At 36.8% G+C, this 16,413-nt stretch overlaps 1 protein-coding gene and 1 long non-coding RNA gene across 3 annotated transcripts; one reads left to right on the forward strand and one right to left on the reverse strand.

The window, feature by feature from the left end:
* Positions 1-3,203: 3,203 nt before the first annotated feature.
* LOC124280776 lies at positions 3,204-6,886 on the reverse strand. Of its 2 annotated transcripts, XR_006899769.1 has the most exons (4): positions 6,725-6,886; positions 5,092-5,162; positions 4,607-4,716; positions 3,204-3,739 (listed from the first exon to the last, which is right to left on the reverse strand). It is a non-coding gene; the product is annotated as an uncharacterized LOC124280776 (long non-coding RNA). The 2 variants fall into 2 exon arrangements; XR_006899768.1 differs by lacking the exon at positions 6,725-6,886 and having other exon boundaries at positions 5,092-5,323.
* A 152-nt stretch (positions 6,887-7,038) lies between these two features.
* LOC124280775 lies at positions 7,039-9,967 on the forward strand. The gene is made up of 4 exons (XM_046716747.1): positions 7,039-7,225; positions 7,766-7,851; positions 8,182-8,225; positions 9,441-9,967. The coding sequence occupies exons 1-4, from the start codon at positions 7,137-7,139 to the stop codon at positions 9,543-9,545; spliced, it is 324 nt and encodes a 107-aa protein (XP_046572703.1). The 5' UTR covers positions 7,039-7,136; the 3' UTR covers positions 9,546-9,967.
* Positions 9,968-16,413: the final 6,446 nt, after the last annotated feature.

A 16,413-nucleotide genomic window follows, 5' to 3' on the forward strand; every position in this document is an offset into this window, starting at 1 on the left:
CCTCTCCTTTAGCGCTAAGATAGGTGTAAGTTAATCGTCAATGTATGGCACTTTACGACTATCTCTAAAGCTGCAAAACTTCGAAAAAATCCAGAGCCCTGGTTCTCCCAAAACGAAGCAAACAAATACTTCTAAATTGATGATATGGTTCTATATTCAAGAACTTGTTACCGTTCCTCCTTAAGTTGATAACATGTTGCCAATCACAAAATAAGCTTATTCTAACATCTGACGGCAATCAAGTCAAATAAATTGCGAGCCAAAGGTGCCAAGTGGAAAATTTTTCTACAAGATTTGTTTAAAAAGCAGTAATATTTACATTAACGTTCTGTTTGTCTGGCAGCATAAATCCTCTAAAATCAATATCAAATACGTAGCATTAGTGTAGCATGGGGTGAATTGGCGAACAAACTAGTTAGGTCTTACAGGGTCACGTTGGTGTTGCATGTGGAAAGAAGGGCGGCAGCCTACATTAACACCCATATCCCTGTATCATGGTTACGAACCCTGGGTCAGTGGGTGGATAATTCTTCACTCGTGGACATCACTAGGTCCTGCAGGTCATCTCAGATATCTAGACAATGGACAATTAAAGAGGTTATAACTACATTTATTGCACAGCGCCAAACCAAGGTCCGCTTCGTCATGGTCAAGTAGTTTCACATCTCGCCGCACCCTGTGATTGGATGGATGTTTCCTTGGTAAATATATTATATGTTACTAGCTCTACACTACCACCGCATGTCTTCACTTAGTCTGTCATACAGACCACAACCCAGCAAATATATCCAAAGAAATCCCACGCAAGTCTAGAAAATGTGGCCGAAGTCTAGAGTTCCACATTTGAAAATGAAGAAAGAAGAATCTCAGGGCTCCTTTTATTGTAAATATATATATATATATTTTTTTATATAAAGCTTTTTCTGTAAAAATATGTTCATTTCAGAGGCTAGTTGTTAGTTTAGTCTTCACTGAGAGCGATACTAAGAAGAAGCGGGAGTGCTTCTTCCACGTATGGATTTAGGACATAGCACATTGAATTGAGATCAGGGTGTAACTGACGATCAACGACCCTAGAGGACATGCCAAAAAGACATTTCAAAATATCATTCATAAAAATAACAAATAATGTGGGTGATACATTTCTCTCCTTGGCGTACGCTGTCATCATCAAACCCTTGTGTTTGCTTTTTTTGTCTGGCTTCCCTAATCAGCTCTATTGTACTGTACTAACATCTCCTCTAACTTGCATATATGCTTCTCTATCCTCATGCTGTTCATCACTTCTGTTTTGATTACGTTGTTAGAACCTGCCGCGAGAACGTCGCCCTCACAGCAGCAGCAAAGGTTTGTTCATCCACTTGCTATTTGAGCATAGCTTCTTAAATGGTTGTTCTTAACCTCTATCCTCTGTCCTGGAATTTGGGCTTGTCATGTTGTTGAAATAGCTCTTTGGTGTTCCTTTTGAACTTGCGGGCCTTGTGTGTCACACCCCTCGGCAAGTGAGACGTATTGCCTGTTGTTTAGATATGCTGTTCGTTGGAGGGCTGTTCCTTATTGAGATATGTTCATCGAATTTTGACTGCTGGCGCCTGCTATACGTTGCAGAGAGATTCTAAAGAGTAACCAGCGTTACTCCCGCGTACGATATGCTCATGCCTGTTGATCAATGGATTGTCTGGTCCAGACTCAATTGTTACATACCGCCGCCATATTGGTGGAATATTATTTGAGTGCGAAGCGTTGAACATCAAGCCAACCCTTGTGCGTATACCTTTGTCTTGTCGTACAATACAAGGACATAAAGGCAAGAATCTGACCTTCAGTATTTCGTCTGGCGTGACCCAGAGACAACATACCATAGTTGTAAACAGTCTAGTAAAGCCTAGGCTCTGCCATTATTCGTTACACTGCTATACTGACGATCCAGCAACAACACAAACGACCTATGATCGTCAATAGAGCACAGAGACAGGAACGGTCGAACGGATTTAACAATCTGACAACTACTTGTTATTGGGACTTACAAAACGGTTTTGAATTTTCTCTTCCTGGTCGTTGAGCACTGATCTATCAACAATCGAAAATCCGCATAAAACACAGATATTGACCACCTGGTATATACTATGGGTTTCTAATGACATGGTTTATATTTTCATAAGATGACATCTGAATATTAACCGAAACGCTATTTTCAGCGACTGTTTGCTCATTGCGTGTATCGCTCGGAAGCGATCGTTAGGAAAATATCGTACTTCGGAATCAGTTCGTTTTGGGTAAAGGTTCAAACAGTATGTGCGAATGTTAACTTTCGCGATTTGAGTAAGCTGTGTTCTGATGGGGTAATTTCAAAGAAAGGTTAGCTGGCGCGACCTTCTACTAGGTTTTGTTAGACTCAGTATAACAGTGTAACGAATAATACTGAGCCTACGTTTACTAAGACTGTGGTTGTAAGCAAAGTCATTCGAAAACTCATTTGTAAAGGTTGCTCCGGCCAGGTTCGGAGAATCATGGCATGATTTCTTTCACTACAAAAATAAGTTGGTTTCCGGAACACTGAAACTGAGAGGAAACGGCATGGAAACCACCATTTCCAGTTGGTTTCCATGTAGTTTCCTAAAGTTTCAGTGTGGTTTCCATGAAAACTGAAACTGAATTTTGCACCATTTCCGGATGGTTTCCAGTGCGTTTCATTACCCACTCCTCCAAGCAGGATCCAGCTGGTTTCCATGTTTAAATTTACTGTAGGTTTCAACCTGGTTTCCATGTTTTAGTTTATTGTAGGTTTCAACCTGGTTTCCATTTTTACGTTTACTGTAGGTTTCAACCTGGTTTCCATTTTTTCGTTTATTGTAGGTTTCAACCTGGTTTCCATTTTTTCGTTTATTGTTGGTTTCAACCTGGTTTCCATTTTTTCGTTTATTGTAGGTTTCAACCTGGTTTCCATGGTTTTGTTTATTGTTGGTTTCAACCTAGTTTCCAGGTCGTAAATTTCATAATACTTTACCCACTCCTCCATTTAAGCTCCTGCTGCTTTCCATGTGTTTAGAATATTGTTGTTTCAAACCTGGTTTCTATGAAACTGAATGCTGGCTATTTACCTGCTCCCCCAGGTGTTTCATGTATCAGATAGCAAATCAGGTATTTTATACAATTGAATAATGGTAAAACCTTTAAGATGACAAATCACAGAATAGAACACAAATGAATGAAAAGTTTATTGACAGTCAAAACTCTTTGATTGTGAACATGGTTAATTAATTATGTATCTAGCTACATGTACATAACATCAGGGACATAAGAGTAAGTGAGTATAGTTTTACTCCGCTTTTAGCAATATTCAAGCAACATCACAGCATGGGACATCAGAAATGTGTCTCAGGAATCAAAATCAGCAGTGTTGTTCAGCTGGTCTTCTTCTGCTGAACTTTTCACTGCCCAACTGGGCATGTCCAGTGGCAGATCAGCGTGTTGGACTTGTGTGGGATGTCTTCCCACATCTTCATATTTTTCGGCCCCTTGCAGTAGCCTTGAACAACCGCTGGTTGTCCAATTGTCGCTTATATGAACAAAGTGTCTTGGTTTCCCACCAGAAAGCAGTTGACAAGAGAAGATTTTCATCCTCTTCGTCTGACACCATGGGTGATGTCAGCTCTTCCCTCTAGAGAGGTAGAACTTTCTCCTTCTTCTTCTCCGGCCAGTCTATGGTTGCAATGGCCTTCAGCCTGCTTTCCAGTTTCTGAAATTTAGAAAACGATAAACAATCAGTACAAACAAGCATTCGTCAACAATATCCGTAGCTAGAAAAAAGAAAACCACCCAATATTGCTGTAGGAAAACTAAATTGAAACTACTGTTCTATAAGGGAAATAGTAGTAATAAGAAATCTAACTAATCACCTGAAATGACCTGTAAAGGGGCAAAGATTTCAATCACAGTACAACTTAATGAATTTTGAAAGAGTACAGACACAAGTGAGAGAAGGACATATTTCCTTAGCTTGGGTTGGACATTTCATGACTGATTCTCTTTCAATAAATTATAAATGTGAGTTATGGGAAACTGACATTGAATCAATAATATACCTTATGAATGCTCACTAAATTTATGAAATACTGGTCACTGTACTTATCTGCAAAATGTTCCTGTGAAACCCATCTTATCTTCTGAATGTTGCATAAATCATGTTTAGATATTATGTGTATAGAACTATGAATTACCCATTATTGTGTCAAAGGAAGCATATTTTCTTACACAGTTGTTTTTGGTCTGAACATTTCACCTTGAACACAACAATTAACAATTATTTATTAACACCACCACACTTGTTAGAAACTGCAAATACAATAATGTGAGATATAAGATTGAGGGGAACTCCCATTCAGTTTCTAGTCGACTAGAATGACCACACATTTAAAACAAAACTATACACTGGCGCTTTACTATTTAAAACTTATTAAAAAATGTTCATTTTGAAATTTCTTTTGAATGTCACAGTACAATACAAGAAGTTACATTAACTTCCAATTGTTTCCAATCAAGTTTATGTTAAAACTTTAACCTGTGTAAGATTAGAATTTAGAATGATTAGATATTCTGTACTTACTGATCTGACCCTTTTGCTGTTCTTAGCAGACAACCTGTGGGCCTCTGCCTTTCCACTTTGTTGTCTTCTCAGGTCATCCCTCTTGTTGGTCCACACCCACCAAAAAGCTTCTGAAAGGAGATATGTATAAGTAGAAAGTATTTCCATTTGGATGTTAAAAAATAGTAGCTGTTTTTATGCATTTTCCCGATTTATAGGATTTACATTTTTTTTAAACATGGTTTAGCATTGTGAGTACTAGTGAAGACTGGATAAAATAACTTTATTTCACAATTGCATTTTAAAGAAACAATAATATTTGAAATTATGTTACTGAAATAATATGGCTGTGCATTGCAAATTCTGTAGGGAGGATTACAAAATGACATACATGAATGTAGTGCTAATACAAATATGAAAAGATGTTCACCTTCAACATGGCCATAACTTTGTTGTAATTTCTTTTCATGTACACAGAATTGTTTATACTGAAGGATTTGAGTTACCTGTTGTAGGTCAAAATCAGTTGGTCATCGGTCGCCTTCTTCAATTTTTCCACCACTGCCCTAATGGATTGCTGGAAATGTAGAAATTAATCGATTAAGAAAACAATAAGGCAAAAACAGAAGAATAAATATCAGTAGAATACAATAATATGAAAAGAAACCAGATATGAATAATTCATATATTATTTTAAATTGACTATGTATAAGTGTATCCCTATTAATAACAACTTTATTATTAAACGTTCTATGCAAACTTTTCTGTGCATCACAATCCACATCTCTTCAGATAAAATTCTTTACATAAGTGTAAATTGGTTAAATCAAATAATATAGTTAAATTACATAATACATTAATAATATCTTACTTAGTTTGAAAACCCTTTTCCAAATCAGTTTAAAAAAATATTGAATTGATAATGTATCCACTCAACACCAATATAGTATCATATATATATATATATATATGTGTGTGTACAGGTATACAGGCATATATATATATATATATATACAATGAAATTGTAACTAACTAACAAGACATAGAATTTTTGTATGGAAGTGTTTGATTGTTATTAAACAATCTGTAACCATGCACCAAATTTGGCCAAAGAATTCCTATAAATACAAAATGACTGGCTATCCCCACCTGTACTGGTTCAAATATCAAAAGCAATTTTCAATAACAAACTTTAAACGAATTTCCAAACACTGGTTTTCTTACATAAGGAAAATATTCGTATTTATTAAATCTAAATACGTTTGGAAGTGATCTTGAGTCTTTACAACGTGTCAGTAATATTGCTGGATATATATGTGGTCTATATATTTATTGCAAACATAATATTTCATTATTGAAACTTTCTATGCAAACTTTTCTGTGCATCACAATCCACATCTCTTCAGATAAAATTCTTGACATAAGTGTAAAATTGGTTAAATCAAATAATATAGTTAAATTACATAATACATTAATAATATCTTACTTAGTTTGAAAACCCTTTTCTAAATCAGTTTCAAAAAAAAATATTGAATAGATAATATATCCACTCCACACCAATAAAGTATCATATATATATATATGTACAGGTATACAGGCATATATATATATACATATGAAAATGTAACTAACAAGACATAGAATTTTTGTATGGAAGTGTTTGATTGTTATTAAACAATCTGTAACCATGCACCAAATTTGGCCAAAGAATTCCTATAAATACAAAATGACTGGCTATCCCCACCTGTACTGGTTCAAATATCAAAAGCAATTTTCAATAACAAACTTTAAACGAATTTCCAAACACTGGTTTTCTTACATAAGGAAAATATTCGTATTTATTAAATCTAAATACGTTTGGAAGTGATCTTGAGTCTTTACAACGTGTCAGTAATATTGCTGGATATATATGTGGTCTATATATTTATTGCAAACATAATATTTCATACATTACCATTATGAATGAGTTCTTGAGTTGACGGGGCACTGGGTAATAATAATCTCCTTGCCAAAATGTCCACACGCATTTGCTTGTCGAGTTCCATCAAGTCATCATAATATTTATTGTCCTAGTTATTTATTACGATAAACGAATAACATTCTATTGGGAAATGTAATATCAAGAAACTTTCACTGTACCTGATAAGGTCGTGGGACGTTCTGTTTCTCTCTCTGTGATAGACGACTGCTGCTGAATTCCAGTTCGCGTACACGAACCTCCAAAGCTTCTAGAGACACTCTCGATGCCATTTTCTCGATTTAGATAATACGTACAAGCGTAGAAATAATCCATTGTGTTGAGTTTCTTGTATAGCATGTCGTATAAACGGGTGCCACAGATTAGGGCTACTTTCAAAACAACTCCTGAGATCAAGAGACAAAATGGCGGCAATATTGAGGGTTACAAACGGGATTAGGGGCATTGTGGGTAATAACAAATACGTAATCCTTTTCGATTGGCAGGTATGAAAACATTATCTAGACCCAATTTGGTTGTGATTTCAAGACAAAAGTTGAAAATGACCACTTTGGCACATAAATCGTTGTTTTGATGAAATCTCACGAGTTCGCGTGCCCACCGACTCATTATTTCCGGTTTCGTCTGTCAACACATGGTTTCGTCTGTCAACACATGATCAGGTAAGTTCCCATTGTTTTTACAGCTATTTCATTTTGATAATAGGAGCCCCTAAGACGAGACAAGCCCAAGGAAGCCGACAAACGAATCCCGACACTCAATTGACCTGACACTGATTATTTGTCAAGTTCTCAGTGTTAAAGCATACTAGCTATAAACGCTTTTACTGGTAAATGTTACTCACTTTAAACCCTCAACTACCTCAATTCATAGTAAATCTTTGATATTCTGGTTATTGAGAAATCCCATCATGTAAGTACCGGATGACGATTGTTTAAATGACATTATTGTTACCATCCCAAATACTCTTTTCATATTCCAAAGCAAACGTTATTTTTACGTTTAAGATTCGGCATTACTACAGTAGTATTCATCGTAGAATACCATTCATCCATATACATGTATATTAGATAAAATGTGACTTAGAATATTAACTCAATTATTATGATAATTATTATGAAAAATACATATTTTGTGTTTTTTTTTTCAATGTTAGATATACCATAACGGTTTAGTAATTCAACTTTCAATTTCCTTTTCAGGGTGAATAAAGTTTACTGTGAGCACTGTAATCAATATGTCTCACGTAAAACAGCATACAATCACAAGAGATGGCTTACTAACAATGGTAAGTTGTACATTATTTCTAAAGACATTAATGATGTTTCACAGAAGTACAAAGTCTTCTGCATACATTCCCCATACAATATGGGGAACACAGAGTAGGACTCATAGTCTGGTGACATCATGGTGTTATGTAAATACAAATTCTAACAGTATAGTGATTTGGTGTGCCGAAAGGATCAGTTCTTTATAAACACTCAGCATCTTGGTTCGACAACAACAGCATCAGTTCATAGGTAAATAGAAAGTTTGACTAATGTACCTTTATATGCTGAGTCAATTCACCTTTCAAAATTTTATTCTTGCATATCATTGTGTTATTATGTCATTTCAGATAAAGCAAGTGCCCCATCCTTGATTGACCAAAACAAAGAGGAGGTGTGCATTGATACTATCTTTTGTTTTGCATATGTTTCAAATGTAATAATTCAGGATATGATATTTACATGTTACTTTATATACATTGAAACCCCGATAAGTAAACTACTGATGAATGGCAACCCTGGTTAAGTAAACCTTTTTCTCAATAACCTTCATTATTTCATGATGGATAAGTAAAAACGAATAAGTGGCAAGTCTGTTTAGTAAACCTTTCTCTCTCAACAATCCCTTCGGACAATTTACTACAGAAATGTGACAATACTCGGACCAGTCCTTGTGGATACACTCAGCAGTAATTACCATGTATCACCTGGCATCAACCACTTCGTTGTTAACGAGCCGACTAATTAGTCTCTTCCTGTATGTTGTTTATTGTCATAATTAATCCCAATCGGTGTCAAATCTGCCATACACTGGATATAGCGGATCTGAGTAAAGGGGCAAGTTCCAACAGAGTGCCACCATTGATCACAAAATTGTGCAGTATGGTTGTCACAATCTGATGGAACAACAGTGTTGACAGGATTCCCTATGCTAGCAAAGGAGAAAAGGTATGAAAACCAACCAGACATGTATCAAGGCCGTTTAAACATCTAATTTCGTTCGTTCAAGGCCTTCTTTTAGTTGATTCATTTTCCGTGTGAAACTATTAGTGTAACCCTATAGTTAAACGACAGTGTGATGCTGATTCAAATGTGTGATATCATAACAGGTGATATTACATGTACTTTTATATGAAATGTTTTTTAATGATGAGTGTTGTTAAAAAATGAATCAAATTTGTATATATCTATTTATTTTATTTTATTTTGATCTGCAGATAATTTATTGAATGGTCCAGGTGAAGGGGTCAGGTTGTCGTGATACAATGGGGATACGATGTCTATTTACTTTACTTGGAAATGTGATACAACTTGCTTGAATGGATAAGTGGCAATACGGATAAGGAGCAACTTTTGCCATGGTCCCTTGGAGTTTTACTTATTCGGGTTTCACTGTATTGTAAATAATGCTCAGGTATATTAATTTTAGACATGATTAACTCTACAAGTCAAGTAAATCAAATGCTCAAATAAGCCATATGTGTGCAATATTTCTATCTGTGTGGTAGAAACGTTCTTGTGAATACAAGGAGAAATTTCTACTTTCTGTAATGTGTATTAATATTTTATAATTTTCTGACCACATTGAACAAATTTTGTATTGTTTCAGGTTCCAGATCTGGTGTTCTGTCCAACCATGTTGTTCAACAATGAATTTTACACCTCGGAAGGATATGGGCAGTGCAGCACCCCTGACATTATCATGGACCGATGACAGATCCAACATATCAGCATCAAGTTACCGCTCAGGAAAGATAAAATACTTCCTGAAACACACAATTGAGACAACCGGGGAAACTTTCACAGACCATATATTTGCTGTTGTCGAGTGGTACAAGTCATCGGACTCCAACCTCGGTTATTTGCCACCAACCTGAGTTTGGCAAAGCAGACAACTAAGCCCTGGACCTGCCTCATTCATCCCAATCCACAGAATCCAGTCTAAGTGTGCCTGGTGCACTGAGAGAGCTGGACAAAGGCCATATTTAATTGTTGTTCCTTTACCTCACCATTTGTATGTATAAATACAATGTTTTTGCGCAATCTTTTGTGTATGGTAGTGTAAATATGATACTACCTCATTTCTCTGTTGATAGTGAAAAAACAAAGAAGGGAAAGAAATGAAAGAAATGAAAACGTCTTTTGTTTTTTTGTATCATCAAGACACACCGAAATATCATTATATTAACCACCGAACGCCCTGCCCAGCCACCAACCACCCCACCCCACCCCAATTCTCCCCATCAAAGCATAATCAGCTTAAATTATATTTGTAAATGACCTCATTATTCTACATAATAATGTAATATGATATGAAAGCAAACCTAAGTTTCAGGAATGGAAACCGACAGTGCACACATACGCAGAAGTTTCTTGTTGGTTTCCATTACCGACACTATAAGTTTACAGTGTCCATTCTATTAGGAAACTAGGTTACCCAGTTTCAGTGAATGGAAACCAACTGGACGCCAGGATGTTCAACTTCATGCTAGACCATTACAATTCTTAAGTTACTTGTTCAAAACAGTGCTCAGGAAACCAACATGAAACTACATTTTATGTTTTTCTGTTGGTTTCCATTCATGGAAATATCCAACTGCAAATTCCAGGAATGGAAACCAACAGGAAACCTATGACCTTAGTTTCTTGTTGGTTTCCATTTACGGAAATTCAAAAATCACAGAATCCAAAATGGAATCTAGTTGGAAACTCAGTTACTCAGTTTCAGTGAATGGAAACCAACTGGATTCCCCATTTACCCAGTGTATACGGTTGGTTTCCAGATTTCAGGAAACCAAGTCATTTTTGTAGTGTTCGGGTAGTATTTGCATGAATTAGACAGCTCGGAGTGTATTGGTCTCGCGAATAATTGGAACATACTTTCTACATTACAAGCGTTCGTCTTAGCCCGGGATTCGAGGATATCAAAACCAGCTTGATTATCTCACATTTCGTTAAAATCGAGTTTGTATCTGTAGACTACAATGTTTTCTACCTAAATACCAATGTATGACGCTTTCAGGTAGTATTTGCAAGAATTACACAGCTCGGAGTGCAGGGGTCTCGCGAATAATTGGAACATACTTTCTACATTACAAGAGTTCACCAAAATATGACGCCTTCAGGTAGTATTTGCAAGAATTAGACAGCTCGGAGTGTATTGGTCTCGTGAATAATTGGAACATATTTTCTACATTACAAGCATTCGTCTGAGCCCGTGATTCGAGGATGCCAAAACCAGCTTGAATACCTAAGTTTTTGTAAAAATCGAGTTTGTATCTGTAGACTACAATGTTTCCTACCTAAATACGAATATATAACCCTTTCGGGTAGTATTTGCAAGAATTAGACAACTCAGAGTGTATTGGTCTCGCGAATAATTGGAACAGACTTTCTACATTACAAGCGTTGGGTACATCTTAGCCCGGGATTCGAGGATATCAAAAAGAGCTTGATTACCTCAGTTTTCGTAAAATCGGCTTAGTATCTGTAGACTACAGTGTTTTCTACCTAAATACCAATATATGACGCTTTCGGGTAGTATTTGCAAGAATTAGACAACTCAGAGTGTATTGGTCTCGCGAATAATTGGAACATACTTTCTACATTACAAGCGTTGGGTACGTCTTAGCCCGGGATTCGAGGATGTCAAAAACAGCTTGAATACCTCAGATTTTCTAAAAATCGAGTTTGTATCTGTAGACTACAATGTTTTCTTCCTAAATACCAATATATAACCCTTTCGGGTAGTATTTGCAAGAATTAGACAGCTTGGAGTGTATTGGTCTCGTGAATAATTGGAACATACTTTCTACATTACAAGCGTTCGTCTTAGCCCGGGATTCGAGGATATCAAAACCAGCTTGATTACCTCACGTTTTGTAAAAATCGAGTTTGTATCTGTAGACTACAATGTTTTCTACCTAAATACCAATATATAACCCTTTCGGTTAGTGTTTGCAAGAATTAGACAGCTCGGAGTGTATTGGTATCGCGAATAATTGGAACATACTTTCTACATTACAAGTGTTCGGTCGTCTTAGCCCGGGATTCGAGGATGTCAAAACCAGCTTGATTACGTCACATTTCGTAATAATCAAGTTTGTATCTGTAGACTACAATGTTTTCTACCTAAATACCAATGTATGACGCTTTCAGGTAGTATTTGCAAGAATTACACAGCTCGGAGTGCAGGGGTCTCGCGAATAATTGGAACATACTTTCTACATTACAAGCGTTCAGTATGTCTGAGCCCGGGATTCGAGGATGTCAAAACCAGCTTGATTACCTCACATTTTGTAAAAATGGAGTTTGCATCTGTAGACTACAATGCGTTCTACCTAAATACCAATATATGACCCTTTCGGGTAGTATTTGCAAGAATTAGACAGCTCGGAGTGTATTGGTCTCGCGAATAATTGGAACATACTTTCTACATTACAAGCGTTCGTCTTAGCCCGGATTCGAGGATATCAAAACCAGCTTGATTATCTCACATTTCGTTAAAATCGAGTTTGTATCTGTAGACTACAATGTTTCCTACCTAAATACCAATGTATGACGCTTTCAGGTAGTATTTGCAAGAATTACACAGCTCGGAGTGCAGGGGTCTCGCGAATAATTGGAACATACTTTCTACATTACAAGCGTTCAGTATGTCTGAGCCCGGGATTCAAGGATGTCAAAACCAGCTTGATTACGTCACATTTCGTAATAATCAAGTTTGTATCTGTAGACTACAATGTTTTCTACCTAAACACCAAAATATGACGCCTTCAGGTAGTATTTGCAAGAATTAGACAGCTCGGAGTGTATTGGTCTCGTGAATAATTGGAACATATTTTCTACATTACAAGCATTCGTCTTAGCCCGTGATTCGAGGATGCCAAAACCAGCTTGAATACCTAAGTTTTGTAAAAATCGAGTTTGTATCTGTAGACTACAATGTTTCCTACCTAAATACCAATATATGACCCTTTCGGGTAGTATTTGCAAGAATTAGACAACTCAGAGTGTATTGGTCTCGCGAATAATTGGAACATACTTTCTACATTACAAGCGTTGGGTACATCTTAGCCCGGGATTCGAGGATATCAAAACAGCTTGATTACCTCAGTTTTCGTAAAAATCGGCTTAGTATCTGTAGACTACAGTGTTTTCTACCTAAATACCAATATATAACCCTTTCGGGTAGTATTTGCAAGAATTAGACAGCTTGGAGTGTATTGGTCTCGTGAATAATTGGAACATACTTTCTACATTACAAGCGTTGGGTACGTCTTAGCCCGGGATTCGAGGATGTCAAAACCAGCTTGATTACCTCACATTTTGTAAAAATCGAGTTTGCATCTGTAGACTACAATGCGTTCTACCTAAATACCAATATATGACCCTTTCGGGTAACATTTGCAAGAATTAGACAACTCAGAGTGTATTGGTCTCGCGAATAATTGGAACATACTTTCTACATTACAAGCGTTGGGTACGTCTTAGCCCGGGATTCGAGGATATCAAAACCAGCTTGAATACCTCAGATTTTCTAAAAATCGAGTTTGTATCTGTAGACTACAATGTTTTCTACCTAAATACCAATATATAACCCTTTCGGGTAGTATTTGCAAGAATTAGACAGCTCGGAGTGTATTGGTCTCGCGAATAATTGGAACATACTTTCTACATTACAAGCGTTCGTCTTAGCCCGGGATTCGAGGATATCAAAACCAGCTTGATTACCTCACATTTTCGTAAAAATCGAGTTTGTATCTGTAGACTACAATGTTTTCTACCTAAATACCAATATATGACCCTTTCGGGTAGTATTTGCAAGAATTAGACAACTCGGAGTGTATTGGTCTCGCGAATAATTGGAACATACTTTCTACATTACAAGCGTGGGTACGTCTTAGCCCGGGATTCGAGGATGTCAAAACCAGCTTGATTACCTCAGTTTTCGTAAAAATCAAGTTTGTATCTGTAGACTACAATGTTTTCTACCTAAATACCAATATATGACCCTTTCGGGTAGTATTTGCAAGAATTAGACAGCTCGGAGTGTATTGGTCTCGTGAATAATTGGAACATACTTTCTACATTACAAGCGTTCGTCTTAGCCCGGGATTCGAGGATATCAAAACCAGCTTGATTACCTAAGTTTTGTAAAATCGAGTTTGTATCTGTAGACTACAATGTTTTCTACCTAAATACCAATATATGACCCTTTCAGGTAGTATTTGCAAGAATTAGACAGCTCGGAGTGTATTGGTCTCGTGAATAATTGGAACATACTTTCTACATTACAAGCGTTGGGTATGTCTTAGCCGGGATTCGAGGATGTCAAAACCAGCTTGATTACCTCACATTTTGTAAAATCGAGTTTGCATCTGTAGACTACAATGTTTTCTACCTAAATACCAATATATGACCCTTTCGGGTAGTATTTGCAAGAATTAGACAGCTCAGAGTGTATTGGTCTCGCGAATAATTGGAACATACTTTCTACATTACAAGCGCGTACGTCTTAGCCCGGGATTCGAGGATATCAAAACCAGCTTGATTACCTCACATTTCGTTAAAATCGAGTTTGTATCTGTAGACTACAATGTTTTCTACCTAAATACCAATATATGACGCTTTCAGGTAGTATTTGCAAGAATTACACAGCTCGGAGTGCAGGGGTCTCGCGAATAATTGGAACATACTTTCTACATTACAAGCGTTCAGTATGTCTGAGCCCGGGATTCAAGGATGTCAAAACCAGCTTGATTACGTCACATTTCGTAATAATCAAGTTTGTATCTGTAGACTACAATGTTTTCTACCTAAACACCAAAATATGACGCCTTCAGGTAGTATTTGCAAGAATTAGACAGCTCGGAGTGTATTGGTCTCGTGAATAATTGGAACATATTTTCTACATTACAAGCATTCGTCTTAGCCCGTGATTCGAGGATGCCAAAACCAGCTTGAATACCTCAGTTTTTGTAAAAATCGAGTTTGTATCTGTAGACTACAATGTTTCCTACCTAAATACCAATATATAACCCTTTCGGGTAGTATTTGCAAGAATTAGACAACTCAGAGTGTATTGGTCTCGCGAATAATTGGAACATACTTTCTACATTACAAGCGTTGGGTACATCTTAGCCCGGGATTCGAGGATATCAAAAACAGCTTGATTACCTCAGTTTTCGTAAAAATCGGCTTAGTATCTGTAGACTACAGTGTTTTCTACCTAAATACCAATATATGACGCTTTCGGGTAGTATTTGCAAGAATTAGACAACTCAGAGTGTATTGGTCTCGCGAATAATTGGAACATACTTTCTACATTACAAGCGTTGGGTACGTCTTAGCCCGGGATTCGAGGATATCAAAAACAGCTTGATTACCTCAGTTTTCGTAAAAATCGAGTTTGTATCTGTAGACTACAATGTTTTCTACCTAAATACCAATATATAACCCTTTCGGGTAGTATTTGCAAGAATTAGACAGCTTGGAGTGTATTGGTCTCGTGAATAATTGGAACATACTTTCTACATTACAAGCGTTCGTCTTAGCCCGGGATTCGAGGATATCAAAACCAGCTTGATTATCTCACATTTCGTTAAAATCGAGTTTGTATCTGTAGACTACAATGTTTTCTACCTAAATACCAATATATAACCCTTTCGGGTAGTATTTGCAAGAATTAGACAGCTCGGAGTGTATTGGTCTCGTGAATAATTGGAACATACTTTCTACATTACAAGCGTTCGTCTTAGCCCGGGATTCGAGGATGTCAAAACCAGCTTGATTACCTCACATTTCGTAATAATCAAGTTTGTATCTGTAGACTACAATGTTTTCTACCTAAATACCAAAATATGACGCTTTCAGGTAGTATTTGCAAGAATTACACAGCTCGGAGTGCAGGGGTCTCGCGAATAATTGGAACATATTTTCTACATTACAAGCGTTCAGTATGTCTGAGCCCGGGATTCGAGGATGTCAAAACCAGCTTGATTACCTCACATTTTGTAAAAATGGAGTTTGCATCTGTAGACTACAATGCGTTCTACCTAAATACCAATATATGACCCTTTCGGGTAGTATTTGCAAGAATTAGACAGCTCGGAGTGTATTGGTCTCGTGAATAATTGGAACATACTTTCTACATTACAAGCGTTCGTCTTAGCCCGGGATTCGAGGATATCAAAACCAGCTTGATTATCTCACATTTCGTTAAAATCGAGTTTGTATCTGTAGACTACAATGTTTTCTACCTAAATACCAAATATGACGCTTTCAGGTAGTATTTGCAAGAATTACACAGCTCGGAGTGCAGGGGTCTCGCGAATAATTGGAACATACTTTCTACATTACAAGCGTTCAGTATGTCTGAGCCCGGGATTCAAGGATGTCAAAACCAGCTTGATTACGTCACATTTCGTAACAATCAAGTTTGTATCTGTAGACTACAATGTTTTCTACCTAAACACCAAAATATGACGCCTTCAGGTAGTATTTGCAAGAATTAGACAGCTCGGAGTGTATTCGTCTCGTGAATAATTGGAAAATATTTTCTACATTACAAGCATTCGTCT

The sequence above is a fragment of the Haliotis rubra genome, unplaced genomic scaffold (assembly GCF_003918875.1).
Source record: "Haliotis rubra isolate DU_JTF1 unplaced genomic scaffold, ASM391887v1 Scf2730, whole genome shotgun sequence".
Taxonomy (NCBI): Eukaryota; Metazoa; Mollusca; class Gastropoda; order Lepetellida; family Haliotidae; genus Haliotis; species Haliotis rubra.